Genomic DNA, 19,524 nt, shown 5'->3' with positions numbered 1-19,524 from the left:
TCACAGAGACCAGCTACCGTGAGGCAGATAGTTTGGCAGTAGAATACGTCTCTGGAATATATTCTCACTACTGAAAAAATCCACTTGTAATAGGACTGTTAAAATGTTAGAGATTCAAGACTCTCTTGCTGCAGGAGAATGTCCCTGCTGTTATGATTGAAACAGCACATATACATTTAAACAGGGAAGCTTTGGATATTGGTATTACTACTCTTCTGTATAGGTTCTTATACCATCCTCATCACTGCAAGATTGAAGCACCTTCTGGCCGTGCATCTGCAACATGTGATCCTGCCTCCATTGAAGTCCATAGGAGTTTTGCTCTTGACTTCAGAGGCTGCAGGATGGATTGAGCCCTTTCACCATAAATAGTACTTGTTCCTTGTACACTGCCAACCCCTGGTTTAGGTATCATTGCTATTTCAGAAGCAGGAAAAATAGTGTAGTTATAACACATTCCAGAATGGCAAATGTGAATAGATAACTCCACTCTTGGATATGCACTGATGTCTCCACAAGTCAGAGGCCATTGTGTTTATGGAGACATTTTTAGGCTATATGACTATTTTTCCTCAAGGTTTATATGTAAAATGTCATATCAGGATTTCGCAGACTGGAATACAGCAGGTTCAGATGGAATTTAAATGTGGTCCCTGGCACCATTACTGTCAAACGCTCCATCGTGTAAGCACTGTGTATCTGTTCAGAAATGCTGAAGAAAGAGATCAAAGTTCTGGATGTAAAGGAAGGTTATTTACAAACACAACCAGTACTAGTTCTTCCAGGATCAAATGTAAGTCTGATCATTTAGGGTCGTAGTTTTGCAGCACACACTCCCTGTTGTCCCATACCGGATCGGTACAGATTTAACAAACAACAATTTGGCGGGTAGCGTTCAGGGTTTAGTAAGCACTCTGGAGACAGACAGGATGGAGAGAGAAGATTCAGCACATTTATTAACCGCATGAGTGCTCAGTGCTGACTAAGCCTGCTCAGATTTCTGGGAGACATTCTCATACCTGCTCCAGCCACTTTATGCTGGGTAAAAGGGCATTTAATAGTCCCAGTTCTGGCTGGGAATGAAGGCAAAGACAAATAAAATGCAGCCTTCCAAGGAACCCTTATAAGCCCTATGTAGGGGGTGTGTCAGGGCCAGCAGAGACATAACAGACAGTGCTTCCAAGATTCCAGGCAGTGCTGCAGTCCATAGAGCAGCCTATGGGCCAGTCTAAATTATGCTGGACGCTGCGTCAGAGCAGGCAACAATCAGAATGTTGCAAAAGAGGACGTAGCCTGGACTGTGAATTCTAAACTGTGCCTTTGCTAGGTGCAGCATATACCTGACCTGTAATTTGCATTCAGCCTGCACAGAGAATTAACACAGCATTATAGCTACACACACATTAATATGATATCTATCCTTACATTTAATATATTGCCTCGTGTTAGCATCTAACTACAAGTTGTTCAAATGCGAGACTTTGCTTTAAAGAGGGGAAATGTATTGTAAGCTATGTTGAATTTCATTTTTTTCAGTAATAGAGCCATTACAAACCAGAATGAAATAACTTACTCTATTGTTGATAATTGGCATCTCAGCCCAGATGCTCCACAAATGCACAAAGAAAAAAAAAATAGTAGGCTTTGTCATGGGACCTCAAGATTACAGCTGTTAATTACTATTTTCCACAAAACTCATGAATTCAATTCATATTAGGCTGTCCATTTGTGAATTTGGGACCTTAAACTAATACAACCAAAAAGTAACATGTTGATATCTGTATTATATGCTAGTAATGGACACAACATGATTCCTCATTCTCATTAAAATAGCTTTACTGATTTGCAGACAGTGGATCAAGGCTGCATATGCAGAAGGGTACTACAAAGAGCCAGGAGCACAATTACAAACCCTTGTCAGAGACAGAAAAAAGGGGAGGGATGGCAAATAAATTGACTGGGACTCTTGTTCAAGTTCAGAAAAAAAAAAATTAAAAAAAAATTCAGAGATCAGGATGTTCCTGTAAACTGAAAACATTTATCCAAGAATAACTGGTCAAGGACTTCAACCAAAGCCAGGACCATTTAGAATAGACAGAAGAAAAATCTTCATATATTATATAAGCAACATCACAGAGTATGCAAAGCTGGATTTGCAGTTCAAAACAGTAGGTTGGGTTGACAAAATAACCGGCCTCACTGCAGCCAATAATATACCTGTGCTTGGAATTACCTGATCTTCTCTATAAGAACTCAGGCCATCTCTCTTTAGGGTGATGAAAGAGACAGGCCACAGGCCTAGGAGTCAGATGGACTGAAATCTGTTACCTCAGAGACAGTGATAATGTGGCCCATATCACACATATGAGGCAGACTTAAGCAAGTCACTTCATCTCTATGCTTCAATTTCCCCAGCAGTTCCACACAGATTGTACAGCTTGTTCACGTTTGTGATGTGCTTTGAAATGTATGGCTGAAGAACGCTATATACAATGGGCAGAGCATTACTTCCAGTTGTTGGTGCTCAGCTATGCAATAAGAGGCAAGTTAACAGACAGACAATTTCTGTTAGTAACTATGCGACATAAGTGCCTGATCTCCTGGGGTTATGAGCTCTCTCCTCTCCAGCTGAAGCCAAGATACTGAGGATGCTTCTCGCTTTACAGGATTGGGCCCCTACGCACAATTCGGCAAGAAAGACATAGGGAATTAACCAAGTTACAGGTTGCAATGGAAATGAGTATTGTTGGCAAGAAAAAAGCCCAGCAAACAAACTAATTACATGCAGGAATAACTTTAATAAGTCACATAGCTGTAAAATATCAGTAGCTGCATAACAATACACAAATTTAATTTTTATTATGAAACAAGCATGTCTTTGGTAAGCCAGGCAGTCTCTCCTCAAATACCTACATTTCTGAAAAATCATGTGTTTGTTCCTTCGTAATAAGACGCCCTAACTTTGTGAAAGATTTGCTGCGGTCACTACATTTCTGAAAACATTTTTCCTTGAAGTATATACACATTGTAGGCAAAACAGGATTTTTGTTTCAGGCTAATACATAATCTGAGAATATTTAAAAACTAATATATACTCAGGGATAACAAAGATGATTTCTGCCTCTATTAATACATTCTGGTATTTTGATCTAGTTTGTAAACTTTTTTGTTCAAAACTGTGTCATGGCTAACACTGGACATTCCATTTGCTTAAAAAGACACATTAAAAAAAATATCAGTGTCTTCCAAGTCAATGATTAAAATGAGTTATCAGAGAGAAACTATAGGCTTCAAAACCTATTTATTCTTCTTGGATTTCTAGCGAATGCCTATGAGCAGACTGTTTCCACTTTACATGAGAATATTCTGAGAGAAAGTCCATGCTCTTATTATATCATGCAGTGATGCGGCTCCAGCCATTCAAGGTATACTCACATAACAGAACACTTGCCTTTCAGTTTATCCTTCTTTTTCTGCTGCTTGGATTTCTTCCCCTCCACCTGGAGACTGACAGTTCTTCTCTTCTCCAGATTCAAGAGTTCTTGGAAGAGCTCCTGTACATTGTAGTTCATTTTAGCCGATGTCTCCATGAAGGAACACTTCCACTGGCTGGCTAAGGCTTCCCCTTCACTGGCATCCAGTTCCCTCTGGGTCTCATCACTCTTGTTACCAACCAACATTATTGGAATCTTTTGGATATCCCCTTTGATCTGACAAATCTGATCATAGATTGGCTGAAGTTCTTCCATGGACTGCCTGCTTGTGACCGAGTACACCAAGATGAAAGCATGACCTTTGGAGATAGACAACCTCTGCATAGCAGGGAACTGATGGCTGCCAGTGGTATCTGTAATCTGAAGGGTGCAGATGTTCTTATCACAGCTGATCACCTGTCTGTAAGTGTCCTCAATGGTAGGGATGTAAGTTTCCCTGAAAGTTCCCCTTACAAAGCGAAGGACCAAGGAGCTTTTACCAACCCCTGCAGCTCCAAACACAACCACCCTGTAATCATTGCTTTGTTCTGGCATGTTTGTTCTGATGTGACCCAAGAAGTGAGGAAGATCTGAATTGCAAATGCCCAGGTTTCTTGAATTTACATGCCCTTATGCAGAGACGGCCTGCAGAGAGGAAAAACAAAGGAAAAAAAACAAACCCAAACACCTCATCATTCACAGTACACAAAAGGTTTTGCTATGCCGATAAATACAGCCCCTCCTCCCATCCTTCATCTCTCTGCTGTATTACAAAGCCAGACCAAATCCCCATGGCACACTTCCCATACACAGCATCATATTGAAAGTGAACACTGTAATTCACCTGTGGCCACCAGCTCCAATATCCGGAGAAACGAGATAAAAATCACCCATCAGAGCTAAGATCAGGCAGCTTCTCTCATTAAAGTTCTTCTGTGCCCAAGCAACAGAGCCCCGCAGCACTCAGTTACCCTGCAGCTGGTGCAGAGGCTCTGCTCCTGCTGCCTGCACCAATCCCAGCGACAGGCTCCCTCACTTCCCACCTTTTGTCCGATGCTAATCCGGAGTGTGTGTTTTTCTCTCTGTAGTTTTTGTGCACTCTCCCACGCTGGCTCTCTCGCAGAGCAACAGGCAGCACAACCTGGCCATCCCTAAAGCTGTATCACCTCTAATGATGGACCTAAGCTAATGCAATATTTCAGCTGCTGGTACAATCAGCGAGGCATGAGAATCACGCACTTGGGTCATCTGTAACTAGGAGTGGCTGCATCATCAGACCCTTCAGAAAAAGAGGGGTAAAGTGGATCTTCCTGGATCCTGCTGATTTTTGCATCCAAGCCCCCATCAATTGGACCATCAAAATAAAAAAAAAATCTGCCCCAGAAAGCGTGAACCCCCACACATCCGGCACAACAGACTCCCAAAGCCCAGATCCAGTACCTGGACTCTGCTAGATCCAGCCACATTTTGGCTCCTACCTTCAAATTCTATTGCATAAATAGAGAACGAGGATAGAGGTACTTCTTACACCAGAAAGTCCAGATAGAGCAACAGTAGGGCAGGTACCCAGAGCTGGCACTTGGTTCCTGTTAGATCTAGCCAATTTTTGTCCTCGACCATGAAAATTCCACTGGTCAAGTATATCAGCAGAACTCCTCTGTGTGTTTTATTCTGATGGAATCATTTAAAGCTACAGAAGTGAATTGTGATATTAAAAGGAAAAAATACAGCCTTCACCCCCACCCAGTACCCAGTCAAGCCACCAAGCCTTGATATTTTCCAGTTTAGGCTCTGGTGCTTTGATTTTGTTGCTGATAAAGAAATAATGCCCTATTTAGTTAGGGGGTGGGGCTGGGTGGAGATGCAGTTTGCATGGCTGATCATTTATGGGACATCACAGATTGGAGGATGTTTCCAGCACTCTATTTATTTAGAATACATAGACCTAATTTTGTTGTTGTTTCAATGGTATGTTTACAGAGTTGTGAAATGTGCATCTTCACCACCATTTTGGCAATGTTGTTGCACTAGGATAGGTAAGGATCCAGATTATGCTGGTGATGTAGGGGAAGGTGCATATATATAGTAAGTGTAAGTAGAAGAACTGGGGAGTATGCAGCCAAAAATTATCCAGATTCACAAAGACACTGGTGCCAAATTAGAGAATTGCAGTTTTCTTGTAGGAGGATATCTTGAGAGGGATAGTAAGAGCTACACCCGCTCTCTGTTTTGATGATACAATTTCTGGGTTTGTAGCCAAAAGTTGGCAGGATCCCTGGATCCAAGTTTTTGCAGCAAGGTCTGGATTTGTTAAAGGTACAGAAGAAGCAGTGATATGTTCTCTACTTACATGGTAGATTTTGGGGGATTGGGGCCCAAAATTGGCAGCATCCAGGTGGGTTTTGCAGAGCAGTTGCACCAGGACGTGTCCTGGTCTGGGTGTTTTGGTGGCAGGAAAGTAGCTATTTTGGTAATACATTTGGGGGTGTAGCAGCAAATATCCAGGGCTGCCCGGGGGAGGGGGAAGAGGGGAGGGAAGTGGGGCAGTTTGCCCCAGGCCCCGCAGGGGGTCCCACGAGAATATAGTATTCTATAGTATTGCAACTTTTTTTATGGAAGGGGCCCCCCGAAATTGCTTTGCCCCAGGCTCCCTGAATCCTCTGGGCAGCCTTGCAAATATCAGCAAGACCTAGCCAGCTCCATCTTTCACACACTCATCTGCCATGTTTGAGCCCCAGACATGCACCACTCTCACCCCCTCCACTCCTCAACTGTAGAGCAGACACAACAAGTGCTCTCAGCTCCAGACAAGCCACATTGGTACTGTTCAGCAATCAAGCTTCATATGCAGGAGAAAGTGGTAGCCCCAGGCTCTCCTAGAGCCAGGAGGGAGCAAGCAACAGCACCACTGCTGGTTTTTTGATGAGTAATAAGATTATTGCAGCACAGCTGAAGACAGCACAGGGCTTTAGCAACACCCAGTGAAAGCAGCCCTCTTTCCTCATCCAAGCTTCAGCACAGAATAAATATGTATATGAATCTTTACCTCATTCTTGTGCTCTTCCAAAAAGCCAGCTAGCGCAGGGGCAGCCCACACCCACAGGCAGCCTGGTGTGGAGCTAGGAACTCAATGGAAATACAAATTCCACGGTTGTACTTGTACCCGATGGAGAGCAGAGGCTGGGAAGCACCACTGCACTGAGGGAGAGGGCAGGCGTGGCTCCCCCAGTGCAGCAGCCCTAAAGCCAGCCTCCAAATCTGCCCTTGCTGGCAGCCCTGCTCCACCCTGGCAGCTGGACCGCTCTGGCACACCTGCCCCAGTAGCTGCCTAGTTGTATTTCCAAGGTGATGGAGCCGCACAGACTCACCCCTGCTTGCAGTCACCCTGTATTTCATTCAGTTTTTCCAGGAGTGGAACATCCCATTCATGCAGCTGGAGTGGAATAATAATAGTTAAAGGAGCCAAGTCTTCCACTGGAGGGTTATCATTTTGTCTGGGGAAAAACAGCCTGGGTTTATTAGAGCACTCTTCCAAAGCCAAGCACAGTGCTTAGTGCTAGTAGTAGTAGTTCTGTATAATGCAGATGCTGGCAGGGCTTTCCTCTGAGGTAGACTGTTGTCTTTAATGTCAAAACACCTGACTTGAGTCTAGCAAAGTGTTTCTCAGCCAGACACAAAACCAATATTGTTAATCATCTCTTATTTGCACCAAAGTACTTATCCCAGTGGTGGCTAGATCTTTTCCAAATTCTTTTCACACCTTTTACCATCCTGTGGGTGAAAAATCAGTGTACTCCTAAGTAAAAAATCATTTTAAAAAATGAAGCCAACACTGGAATTGTAGGTACAAATACTACACTGCTACATGTGAGTGCTTCTATTAAAGGGACCAGCCCCCCACCCACTGAACTGAAATCACCTGCTCTTAAGATTGGAGATGCTGTCCTCCTTTCAGAGCATCACAATGTTCAGCTAGAAACTTCCTGACATTCTGCACAGATATCTTGTTCAGAACAAACAGTCCAAGACTCTCTCTAGTAGATCAGCAGTTCAAGGAAGCTATGTTGCCTTATTAGAGGAGCTCAGGTGTTCTGTCTCCTTATAGTCCCAGCTTCATTGCCTGAGACAGGGCAATTTAACCTTCTGTTATCTAGGCAGGACCAGTTTCCCAACCCATCACATGCAGCTGTGCTGATCTTCATTATAAAAAGGCTTTTCTGAGCACTTCTTTATACTAACAAACAACAGTGGGAGAAGATTTTCCTATATTTAGTTATGCAGTGTGGTACTGCTTCTTCCTGCTTACATCCTGACCTATGGTTATTTATTTGTATTTTAAAAGCAGACAAATTAATTGCATGTCTTCTTCTTGGCTATTTGCTAAAATCTCTGAGCATGTATTGTATAGGGCTGGCGTACATTTGCTTTAGCTAAAAATAGGATTCCTATATTAGCAGCTATTGTATTGTCCCTACTGAATGGAAGTTGTGTCCCTAGAACTATTCCAATTCAATATAGTCTTTTCTCCTCATACGTGTAAGAGAAAGGAAATTCCTAATTTTGTTTCAGGACAAATTTTCATTTGGAGTTTTGCTTATTTCGATTAGCAAAAGGACCCATCAAAGTGCTAGGTCACAGGTGCCTTTTTGTAAGTTCTAAAAAACCAAGACCACGCTTTCTCATTGTTAGTGGAGCCACTTCCTGCCACAACAATGAAAACTACATCTGTGTAGCTGAGTGTCTGTGCCCCCTGTGACAGTTTGAAGGATATGTCTGTGGCCAATTATGAATTCCTCTCTTTTATAACTGACACGTAACATTTGCTTTTAACAACTCTCTGCCAGCAATCCCACCTGGGGCTGCAGCATGGAAAATCCCAAGGGAAAGACAGGAACAAAGAAGAGGTGTCATTTATTTAAAAAGTGACATGCTCTCTAGCAAGGGCAGCCATTTCATTACCAGAACCAGAAGAGTCAACAGGAGGAGTGGAGGCAGGAGGGACTTGGCCTCCCTGAAGGACCTGGACCAAACCCCAAGATTCACAAAACAGGGACACAAGATTCCCAAGACTAAGTAGGGATTGTGTTCAGGAGACTGTTGTTTTGCCTAAGTCTAACTCTCTGGTGGTGTCTAAGAATAATGCATGAGTGTGTTTAAGAAGTTCCTTTGCAAAGCCTGTGTTCCTTGCTTTAATGGTCATGTGGTTTCCAAAGAGTTAGACTATACACCAGAGTGTACTCGAGGGTGGATTGCTGAAGGGAGCATGTATAAACTATTGGGCGGAACTCAGAAGGGCTGAGACACTAGTTCAAGAGTAGCTGGCTGTGTGGCAGGAGCCTACTACCAAGACATGAGACCTAGAGAGTGTGTGGAGTAACTCAGAGCTAGGAGCAGCAGTCACCCACTATCCAGGCCCAGGGAGTTTAGGAGGACATGGTTCCAATGGTTAGGTCTGACACAACAGACTGATGACCACCCAAAAGAGGAGACCCACCTGGCCTATTACACCCACATTTTCAACCCATTTTTGAACGGAGGTCTGTGGTTTCCTTCCTTGTGTGATTACATTACTAGACTTTGACTGCTTCAGTGCCTGCTGCCACCTATTCCAGTGTGTATGCATATATCTAATCCACAATGGAGCTTGGATGTCCTGAACCTGGCAGGATGCAGTTGTTTTTGGAGGGGTTTCCTGGTGGATTAAAGCAGACTGAAGGGAACGTAGGTGATGGCAGTGCAGTGGGCACTGCTGAAACCCATCATTAATACTGGTCTCTTATATAGCAGCTTTTCATTCACACATCTCAAAGCACTTCATAAAGGAAAGCAAGGCCCATAATGCCTTTTACAGCTACAGAAATTGAGGCACCAGGACGGGAAGTGACTTGCCTAAAGTCACACAGCAGATCAGTGGCAGAGTCAGGACTGGAACCCAAGTCTCCTGAGTCTCAGGCCATGGGAGGATGAAGACTCTTCATTAGGGGAGCCTAGAATAGGGTGACCAGACAGCAAATGTGAAAAATCGGGATAGGGGTTGAAGGAGGGGGTGGTAATAGGAGCCTATATAAGAAAAAAAGACCCCAGAATCAGGAAATCTGGTCACTGCCACCTAGTCCATCACAACAGTCTGAGCACATTACTGTTATGAACGCCAGGGTTGGGATCTTTTACCATAGAGACAATACATATGCCGCATATACATGGAACTAGGCCTATCTTCGTTCGTTAGCTCTCCAAGGAAGGGACTGTCTTAACATGCGTCTCATACATAGCTGAGCCCATTGATGGTGCTTAACAAATAACGGATCCTCTATCAGCATATGATGTCAAATAATCTGTGGTTTAAAAAAAGCTAGTTATTACTTATTTACGCTCTAGTCTTATAAACGAGACATTACTGAGCATCGCTGAAGTGTGACTAACACAGCTGGTACAAGAACACCTCTTGAGGACTTGAGGAGAAGGAAACATCCTTTGGTTTACCTGATACAGCTGCTCCTTGCAGGTCACAAGCCTCCTAGTTGCAGAAAATGTTGGATATACTCACAAGTCCCTCCACCAGCTACAGGACTCTGCTAGTTAAATCTACAGATTGAGATCATTATCCCTGCTCCAGCATCTATAAACTGGTGGTGTAGAGTAAGGTGGGCTGACCTTTTAAAGGCACGAGGGGCCAGGGGGCAGTAAATGCTGGCCTAAGGAGAGGCCCAGCAGGCATGTGTTGGGAAATCAGTGAGTCCAGCTAAGTAGCAGCAAAATGATTGGCTTGTATTCCCAGCTGGAAGATATAAGTGAGGACCTAGCCCCATAAAAGAGAAATACCTTTGTAAGTGGGTCCTGGGACTCCCTTGAGATTAAGGAGGGCTGTGAGCCGTAGAGGACCCAGCAGTATCATTCCAGGTCAGGACACTCACTTTTTGGAGGGTGGCTTTTATGTAGCAGAATAAAGAACCTATATTGGAGTTGGGTGTAGCTAACTGTTGTGTCCCCCGCAGACCCACCAGCCTATAGGTGCCGTCCATAGCAGCATAAAGCCCTAGTTCTAAGGAGGGGGGAATTCCCACAGTGCAAGACCTGCTAATGATAAGTGAAAGGCTATTCTCCGAGGACCACCTTTCAAGCTCTGACATGAGGGGTGCTGTAATAATTGGGCCTATACGTTTACCTTAATTTTGAGCTCAATTATGAAAAGGAAGTGAAGTTCATAAAACGCCAAAATAACCTATAACCATATCTTTTGATAGGGAATAACTGTATAAAAAAGTATCAGAGGGTAGCCGTGTTAGTCTGGATCTGTAAAAGCAGCAAAGAATCCTGTGGCACCTTATAGACTAACAGAGGTTTTGGAGCATGAGCTTTCGTGGGTGAATACCCACTTCCTCAGATGCATGTAATGGAAATATCCAGGGGCAGGTATATATATGTGTGTGCTAGCAAGCAAGCTAGAGATAACAAGGTCAGTTCAATCAGGGAGGATGAGGCCCTGTTCTAGCAGTTGAGGTGTGAAAACCCAGAGAGGAGAAACTGGTTCTGTAATTGGCAAGCCATTCACAGTCTTTGTTCAATCCTGAGCTGATGGTGTCAAATTTGCAGATGAACTGAAGCTCAGCAGTTTCTCTTTGAAGTCTGGTCCTGAAGTTTTTTTTGCTGCAGGATGGCCACCTTAAGGTCTGCTATAGTGTGGCCAGGGAGGTTGAAGTGCTCTCCTACAGGTTTTTGTATATTGCCATTCCTAATGTCTGATTTGTGTCCATTTATCCTTTTCCGTAGAGACTGTCCAGTTTGGCCGATGTACATAGCAGAGGGGCATTGCTGGCATATGATGGCGTATATTACATTGGTGGATGTGCAGGTGAATGAACCAGTGATGGTGTGGCTGATCTGGTTAGGTCCTGTGATGGTGTCGCTGGTGTAGATATGTGGGCAGAGCTGGCATCGAGGTTTGTTGCATGGATTGGTTCCTGAGCTAGAGTTATTATGGTGTGTAACTGCACACCACACCATAATAACTCTAGCTCAGGAACCAATCCATGCAACAAACCTCGATGCCAGCTCTGCCCACATATCTACACCAGCGACACCATCACAGGACCTAACCAGATCAGCCACACCATCACTGGTTCATTCACCTGCACATCCACCAATGTAATATACGCCATCATATGCCAGCAATGCCCCTCTGCTATGTACATCGGCCAAACTGGACAGTCTCTACGGAAAAGGATAAATGGACACAAATCAGACATTAGGAATGGCAATATACAAAAACCTGTAGGAGAGCACTTCAACCTCCCTGGCCACACTATAGCAGACCTTAAGGTGGCCATCCTGCAGCAAAAAACTTCAGGACCAGACTTCAAAGAGAAACTGCTGAGCTTCAGTTCATCTGCAAATTTGACACCATCAGCTCAGGATTGAACAAAGACTGTGAATGGCTTGCCAATTACAGAACCAGTTTCTCCTCTCTGGGTTTTCACACCTCAACTGCTAGAACAGGGCCTCATCCTCCCTGATTGAACTGACCTTGTTATCTCTAGCTTGCTTGCTAGCACACACATATATATACCTGCCCCTGGATATTTCCATTACATGCATCTGAGGAAGTGGGTATTCACCCACGAAAGCTCATGCTCCAAAACCTCTGTTAGTCTATAAGGTGCCACAGGATTCTTTGCTGCTTGTATAAAAAAGGTTAATCCAAAACAAAAAGGACTATTGATATAAGGGCCAGTTCACCTTGAGTGGTCCCTTGATGTATAACTACTTATGCTAAACAATTTTTTCCACCTTGTATTGTACTCTGAGTGTCACAGCTCGTTTCTCAGAGCTGAAATCTGAGTAGCTCAAAAGCTTATTTCTCTCTTGAAGAGAAGTTGGTCTAAAAAAAGAATTTTCACCCACTTCGTCTTTAATATCTAGGGAGCAACATGCTGTAACGATGCGGTTCTGGCAGGACCCAACTGAGAGTGCCAATTCAGGACAAATTGCTTAAACAGGGCAGTCATGGCCCAAGGCTAGGGTTTTTCCACCTCTAAGGCAAACCAAACCAGCCAAAGAGGACTTTGGTCTCACCCCACTGGCTAATCACAAGTCACACAAGCAATTCCCTTAGACGCTCCAGTTTCCCAGTATCACCACCAGTTCCACTCATCATGGGGATGAATGGTTATAAAAACCAAACACCCCAATAAAAGAAAAAACAGTTCTCTTGATCCCAAAAAATAAAGATCCAGACCAATATACAAATCAGATCTTACCCACAAATCATGCTGTTGCCAATCCTTTAGAATCTAAAATCTAAAGGTTTATTCATAAAAGGAAAAAGATATAAATGAGAGCTAGAATGGGTTAAATTGAATCAATTACATACAATAATGGCAAAAGTTCTTAGTTCAGGCTTGTAGCAGTGATGGAGTAAACTGCAGGTTCAAATCAAGTCTCTGGAGTACATCCCCCACTGGGATGGGTCATTCAGTCCTTTGTGTAGAGCTTCCATTTGTAGTAAAGTCTCTCCAGAGGTAAGATGCAGGATTGAAGACAAGATGGAGATGAGACATCAGTCTTTTATAGTCTTTTCCAGGTGTCAGAATACCTCTTTGTCCTTACTGTGGAAAATAACAGCAAAATGGAGTCCGGAGTCACATGGCAAGTTCCTGCATACTTTGCTGAGTTATAAGGCGTATCTGCCTTCTCTCAATGGGTCCTATTGGCATCCAGCGGGGGTGGGCGGGCGAAGCCCGCCCACTTCTAAAGTGCCTCCCCCCAGCCTAAGGGGAGGACCCACAGGTCTGGGACACCAAATAATTACGGGGGACAACTAATGAAAAAAACAGGATCGGGAGTGAGGTCATAGGGCTAAACGAAGGGAACCCGATGGGGACACCGAGCAGAGAACCCCGGACAACGCCCACTGCTCCTCGAAGGCATCAAGGGAGCCAGTGGACGCCGCCCAGAGGAACTCGGCCCGGATGCGAGAGCAGACGGAGGAACGGAAATAGGCCCCACAGTCGCAGGAAATCCCATCGGCCAACCTCCTCTCCCTGGTGTTGTAGATGGTCAGTTTGGCCAGGGCCAAGAGGAGGTTGAGAAGGAGATCCCGCGACTTCGTGGGGCCACGGATGGGGAGCGTGTAGATAAAAAGGTGAGGGGAAAAGTGCAACCAAAAACGCAGGAAAATATTCAGGAGGAGCCGGAACAGGGGCTGCAACCTGGCGCACTCCAAATAAACGTGCGCCAAGGTCTCCTTCTCACCACAGAAAGGGCAGGTGCTAGGGACAGATGTGAACCGCGCCAAGTACACGCCCGTGCTCACGGCTCCGTGAAGGAGCCGCCAACTGATATCCCCGGCGGGCCTCGGGACCAGGGCAGAGTACAAGCTGGCCCACCGGGGCTCCTCACCCTCGAGAGGCGGCAGGAGGTCCCGCCATTTGGTATCGGGGCGGGACGCGAGGGTGAGGTAGTGAAGGGTATGGAGCACGAGCGAGTACAGATGTTTCCGTGGCGCGGTCTGGAACAAAACCGGCTGCAGATCATGCAGCCGGCTGGCAGTGAAAGGGTGAGGGGGCCGATTGGGTCCACGGGGCAGGGGCCCAATAAAAATGTCCACGGGGCCTGGGGTGGAGGGTGGGCGGGGCGTGCCCTCTCGCAGGACCCGGTCGAGGTAAGCCCGAGCAGCGGGCAGTAAAGCGGCCTTCACCTCCTGAAGTACGCGCTGGGGAGTACGAGGGCTGGAGAGCCCCATGCGCTGAGCGAGCGTCAGGGGATCCAGCCAGTCTCCCCGGTCGTAGTCCAGGAGGTCTCCGACCCTGGTGACTCCTGCCGAGACCAACCTCTGGCACACCGTGGGGGACTCCGCCACCTGCACACGAAGCTGGGGATTGTGTAGCAGGGGCTCCGCGAGGAGGTCAACCCCCACGGTGGCCGCCACGGACCTGGTCATTGAAAAGAGCTTCCAGGTCCGGAGGAGGTCTTGGTAGAAGACCGGCAGCCCGGAGAGGTCTCGTGGAAGACCTCTCGGATGGAGGTAAAAGAGCTGCCGGTCGTATCGGAGCCCTCGGAAGCGGCGGAGGAAGGCGTGCGCCAATACGCTCCACGCCGGACTACCCGCACCAAACAGGAGCCTCTGCAGGGCCTGGAGGCGGAAGACATGGACCTGAGCGCGTAAGCACTTCAGGCCCTGCCCCCCCTCCTCTAGGGGCAGGTGGAGGAACCCTGCAGAGACCCAGTGCGTCCCCGGCCAAAAGAACTCCAGAATCACCGTCCGGAGGTTGGCCAGGAAACCCGGGGCCGGGACCAGGGTGTTGAGTCGGTACCAGAGCATGGACAGGACCAGTTGATTAAGCACCAATGCCCTCCCCCGAAGGGAGAGGCACCGGAGTAGTCCTGTCCATTTCCGGAGCCGCTCCGTCACCCTGCCCTGCAAATCCTGCCAGTTCTCCGGCGGAGACGGATGCATGGCAGAAAGGTAAACGCCGAGATAGAGCAGCGGACCCGCGCTCCACCGGATGGCCTGAAGCGTAGGTGGGAGGGAGCTCGCCTGCCACCCGTCCCCGACCACCAGGCCAGAGCTCTTGACCCAGTTGACCCGGGCGGAGGAGGCCGCCGAGTACACAGCCTGGCAAGCCTCCACCCGCGCCAAGTCGCCCGGGTCCTGGACCACGAGGAGCACATCATCAGCGTATGCCGACAGGACCAGCCGCAGCCCCAGCTCCTGAAGCACCAACCCCGTCAACCTCTGGCGGAGGAGACAGAGGAAGGGCTCGATCGCCAGAGCGTACAGCTGGCCCGAGAGGGGGCACCCCTGCCGCACTCCCCGCCCGAAGCTGACCGGCTCGGTCAGGGTCCAGTTGAGTCTGACCAGACACTCCGCAGAAGCGTACAGCACCTGCAGAAAACTCACAAACAGGGGTCCGAAGCCGAATGCTCGCAGAGTGCCCAGGAGATACCCGTGATCCATCCGGTCGAACGCCTTCTCCTGATCCAGGGACAGGAGGGCGAACGACAGACCATCCCCACACCCCAATTCCAGAAGGTCCCGGACCAGATACAAGTTATCAAAGATGGTGCGGCCCGGGACGGTGTAGGTCTGGTCTGGATGGACCACGTCCGCCAGCACGGACCCTAGCCGCATCGAGATGGCCTTCGCAACAATTTTGTAGTCCGTGCTGAGGAGCGAAACGGGACGCCAATTACGTAAGTCGCGGAGGTCCCCCCTCTTCGGCAATAAGGCCAGCACGGCTCGCCTGCACGAGAGAGGGAGGACCCCGCTATGCAAAGCCTCAGCCCAGACAGTGACCAGGTCTGGGCCGAGGACATCCCAGAACACGCGGTAGAACTCCACGGTCAGCCCGTCCAAGCCCGGAGATTTATTGGTGGGCATGTGATGGAGGGCCTCCGAGAACTCGGCCAGAGTGAGAGGCAGCTCTAGCCGGTCCCGGTCGCCCGTGCTGACCGTCGGGAGCCCGTCCCAGAGCACTCTGCAAGCGTTAGGATCGGTCGGATCCGGGGAGCAAAGAGTGGCGTAGAAGGCCCTGGCCCTCTGGCACATCTCCGCCGGATCCGTGAGGGGGGTGCCGTCCTCCGCCAGGAGGCAGGTGACGTGCTTCTTGGCCCCCCTCCTTTTCTCCAGGGCGTAGAAGAAGCGGGAGCCGCGATCCATCTCCCGAAGGAGGTGGATGCGGGATCGAACAAAAGCACCCCGGGCCCGATGGTCTTCGAGGGCCCGGAGCTCCTCCTGCTTCTCCCGGCACGCTCCGCAGAGGGATGGATCCGCGGGGTTGACGGCCAGACGCCTCTCCAGCTCCAAGACCTCCCGCTCCAACTGCCCTATCGCCGCATCCCTCCGTCGGCTGGCACCCCGAGTGTAGTCACGGCAGAAGAGCCGGGCGCGCACCTTCCCCAGATCCCACCACCGCCGCGCCGAGGAAAAGGCACGCCTCTGCCCTCGCCAGGCCAGCCAGAACTCCCGGAAGGACGCCACGAAGCCCGCATCCTCCAGCAAACTATTATTAAAGTGCCAATAGGCCGGCCCCGGCCTCTCCGCGCAGAGAGAGGCCGTCACGGTGGCAAGGTGGTGATCCGAAAAGGGGGCCGGCCGAACGCTGGAGGAGTGGGCCCGTGAAAGGTGGAAACGTGACAGGTAAATACGGTCCAGCCGGGAGTGGCACGACCGATGGGCCTCCACCCGGACGAAGGTGAACGTCGAGACGTCGTCTGGGTGGTGGTCGCGCCAGACGTCCACCAGGGAGTGGCGGTCGACAATCTCCCGGAGGACGTCTGCAGCTGCCGGGCACTGCTCGGTCCTCGAGCGGTCCCGTTCCTCGAGGGTGGTGTTAAAATCCCCTCCCAGGACCAGGCACTCACGAGGGTCCAGGGAGCCAAGGAAGGCGGATGCCTGCTGATAAAAACGTAGCCTCTCCGGGGCCGATGTCGGGGCGTAAACGTTGACGAGATGAACCACAAGCCCCTCCATGCGGACCCGGAGGTGCAGCAGGCGACCCGGCACAGCCTCGGCGACCCCTAGCACCTCGTGCCGTAGGTCGGGGGAGAACAGGGTCGCCACTCCAGCCGCGCAGACAGAGAAGTGGCTAAAGTAGGCCCCATCCCCCCACTCCAGCCGCCAGCTAGCTTCAGCGGCCGGATCCGTATGGGTCTCCTGCAGGAAAACCACAGAGTACCTCCCCTCCCGGAGGAAGGAGAGCACCTGGCTCCTGCGGAGACCCATTCTACAGCCTCGGGTGTTTAAGGTGGCAAGGACGATCGGCGCCATGAGGAGGGCTGGGGGGGATCCTCGCTGGCAGACATGCCCACGGCCTCCGGCAGGCCGCGCAGCAATCCGTGACCAACCCCGAAGGTGAGTAAGGAGTCACGGAAGACACGGACCTGCCGGTAGGCCGCGGCGGCCTGCTTCCCGGTCCTCCTACCCTCCCCCATGAGGGCCCTCGCGGCCCGGAGGACCTGATGGAAATCCCCCCACCGCTGGAGCGCAAGATGGACTTTGTTCCGGGAGCCACGGACGTCCTCAAGGAACTCCCGCAGCTCCCCCCTCAGCGCATGGGGGGGTGGGGTCACTGATCGATGACTGGCCCCCAGTGGGGCCCCTGTCACAGCCCCGTGGCCCACCAAGGCGGGTAGGCAGGGGGCAGATCCCCAACGTGGCAGCAGATGGACCGACGCCACACGACCCGCCCCGCTCTCAGATTCAAGAAGGGGTGGTGGAAGGAGAACAGCAGCCCTTGGGGGGTCGGGACAGGAAATAACTAGTGAACCCGCTCCCTGGGAGGTATTGCCAGGGGCGGCACTGGCATCACAGGAAGTGGGGGGGACAAGGACAGAGCCAACAGGAGTAGGGCGGGGATCAGGGAGAGAATCCGGGAAAGAGGTAGAGGCAGGATCCGGAGCCTCCATAGGTGAGACGCCAGAAGGTGGCTCCTCCTGGCCAGGCTCAAGGATCTGGGAAGTGGGCAGGGGACCCCTAACGATGCCGGGCTCAGCCACTGTGGCACGTGCGGCAGCCTCGGCACCCAGAGAGAGATGGTGGTCAATGGGGTCCACGCTGAGGAAGGAGGGCGGGTCCTCCACACCCAAGAGGGACACCCCCTGGGAAGCGGGTCTGGGCAGCGGGGCACTGGCCGTCACCCCAAGGGGCTCGGCAGCTGCCAATAGAGTGCCACCCACAGCCGAGTCGAGGGAAGAGTCCAGGGGACCCTCAGAGGTGGGAGCAGAAACAGCAGGTAGGGGAAGGGAACCCAGGGACAGGGGGGATGAAGTGAGGTCGCCCAGATCGAGGCCCGCTGGCAGAGGGTCATCCTCCCCCTGCGTGACCGGGGTCAAACCCAGGGCCTCGATTTCTGCGTAGATGGGAGGGAGATCACAGTCCACCACCCCAGGGCCCTCCCCGCCAGCACCCGAGGCGATACCCACCGCGGCGCTCTCAGAGGCGCCAAGTGGGAAGGGGGCGAGAGAGGCTCCCTCGGGGGCATCCACGGGAAGGGACCCCGGAGGAGGGGCGGTGTCACCTTCCGGTGCTGCCACGGCATCCCCAGCCGGCACCACAAACTGGGAGTCATCAGGGGACAAGGCGGAAGACTCGACATCGGCGCCCCCCTTCCTGCTCTTCCGGGGGGCCTCCGAATCCGAAGTATGTAAAGAAACTCGAGCCTTCTGCTTGCCCCGCTTCCCCTGCACTAAGGACCAGCCCTCCATGGCATCATCCGGGGGCTGGCTAACAGGGGTCGGCTCGGGGGGCAAGGGCAATGGCTCAGGGACTCGAGGAGGCAGTGGTGGGACAGCAGAAACCGGGGAGGATTCCCCCTGGGACGAGCCCTCTCCCACGGCCGGCGGTAGCCCCGCCACACCCTCCTCCACAGAGGTGGACCGAGAAGGAGGAGGAGGGGCAGCTTCGGGTGCCGGGCAGCTAGGGGGACCGGCGATGACAGGGCCGGCGCCTTGCCGGGGCTCGGGGGTCCCGGACGCTCCTCCGTGCTGGGCCAAGGGACAGTCCCTCCGGACGTGCCCCATCGCCCGGCAGAGGTAGCACCGGGCCTCCCCCGTTGAGTAATGCACCCGGTAGTGGGCTCCCTGGTAAGGGACCAGAAAGGACCCCTCGAGCGCCTCTCCGCCACGCGCCGCCGGCGGCAGTTGAAGCTGCACTTGCCGGCGGAACGAGAGAACATGACGGAGGGCGGGGTCCTTGCAGCCCAAGGGGAGAGGGCTGATGACAGAGATGGGGCGTCCCAGGGCAGAAAGGGCGGGCAGCAGGGCGGCATTGGGCAGGAAGGGAGGGACGGAGGTCAAGATCAAGCGGACCCCCAGGTCTTCTAACGGCTCCAGGGGGACGAACACGCCCCCCACCGCCAGGCCCGTCTCTACCGCCTCCTGGGCGGCAGCCTCCGATGCCAGGAAGAAGACCACCTTCCCGTACATTTTGGAGGCCGCCACGATGGCCGTGGGCCCCACTACCCTGGCCAACGCCCGCACGTAGGTCTCCACGTGGGGCGAGGCGGGCACCAGGAGGCAACGGACGCCGTGCTTCCTGGTCAAAGTGGGAAAG

The 19,524-nt window shown here is 50.7% G+C and overlaps 1 protein-coding gene across 4 annotated transcripts; it reads right to left on the bottom strand.

Moving 5' to 3' along the window:
- Nucleotides 1-2,790: 2,790 nt before the first annotated feature.
- On the bottom strand, nucleotides 2,791-6,616 carry DIRAS3 (DIRAS family GTPase 3). 4 transcript variants are annotated; one of them, XM_050961080.1, is made up of 2 exons: nucleotides 6,520-6,616; nucleotides 2,791-4,118 (listed from the first exon to the last, which is right to left on the bottom strand). In XM_050961080.1, the coding sequence occupies exon 2, from the start codon at nucleotides 4,026-4,028 to the stop codon at nucleotides 3,432-3,434; it is 597 nt and encodes a 198-aa protein (XP_050817037.1). In that variant the 5' UTR covers nucleotides 4,029-4,118; nucleotides 6,520-6,616; the 3' UTR covers nucleotides 2,791-3,431. The 4 variants fall into 4 exon arrangements, with proteins under 4 accessions (XP_050817037.1, XP_050817040.1, XP_050817039.1 ...); XM_050961083.1 differs by lacking the exon at nucleotides 6,520-6,616 and adding an exon at nucleotides 4,952-5,082; XM_050961082.1 differs by lacking the exon at nucleotides 6,520-6,616 and adding an exon at nucleotides 4,517-4,617.
- Between the last annotated feature and the right edge of the window lie 12,908 nt (nucleotides 6,617-19,524).

This window comes from Gopherus flavomarginatus, chromosome 7 (genome assembly GCF_025201925.1).
Source record: "Gopherus flavomarginatus isolate rGopFla2 chromosome 7, rGopFla2.mat.asm, whole genome shotgun sequence".
Taxonomy (NCBI): domain Eukaryota; kingdom Metazoa; phylum Chordata; order Testudines; family Testudinidae; genus Gopherus; species Gopherus flavomarginatus.
This window is presented reverse-complemented; position numbering and strand designations above follow the sequence as displayed.

Coding starts and splice junctions, on each gene's coding strand:
- DIRAS3 (XM_050961080.1), bottom strand. CDS start 4,028: ATGCCAGAACAAAGCAATGATTACAGGGTGGTTGTGTTTGGAGCTGCA.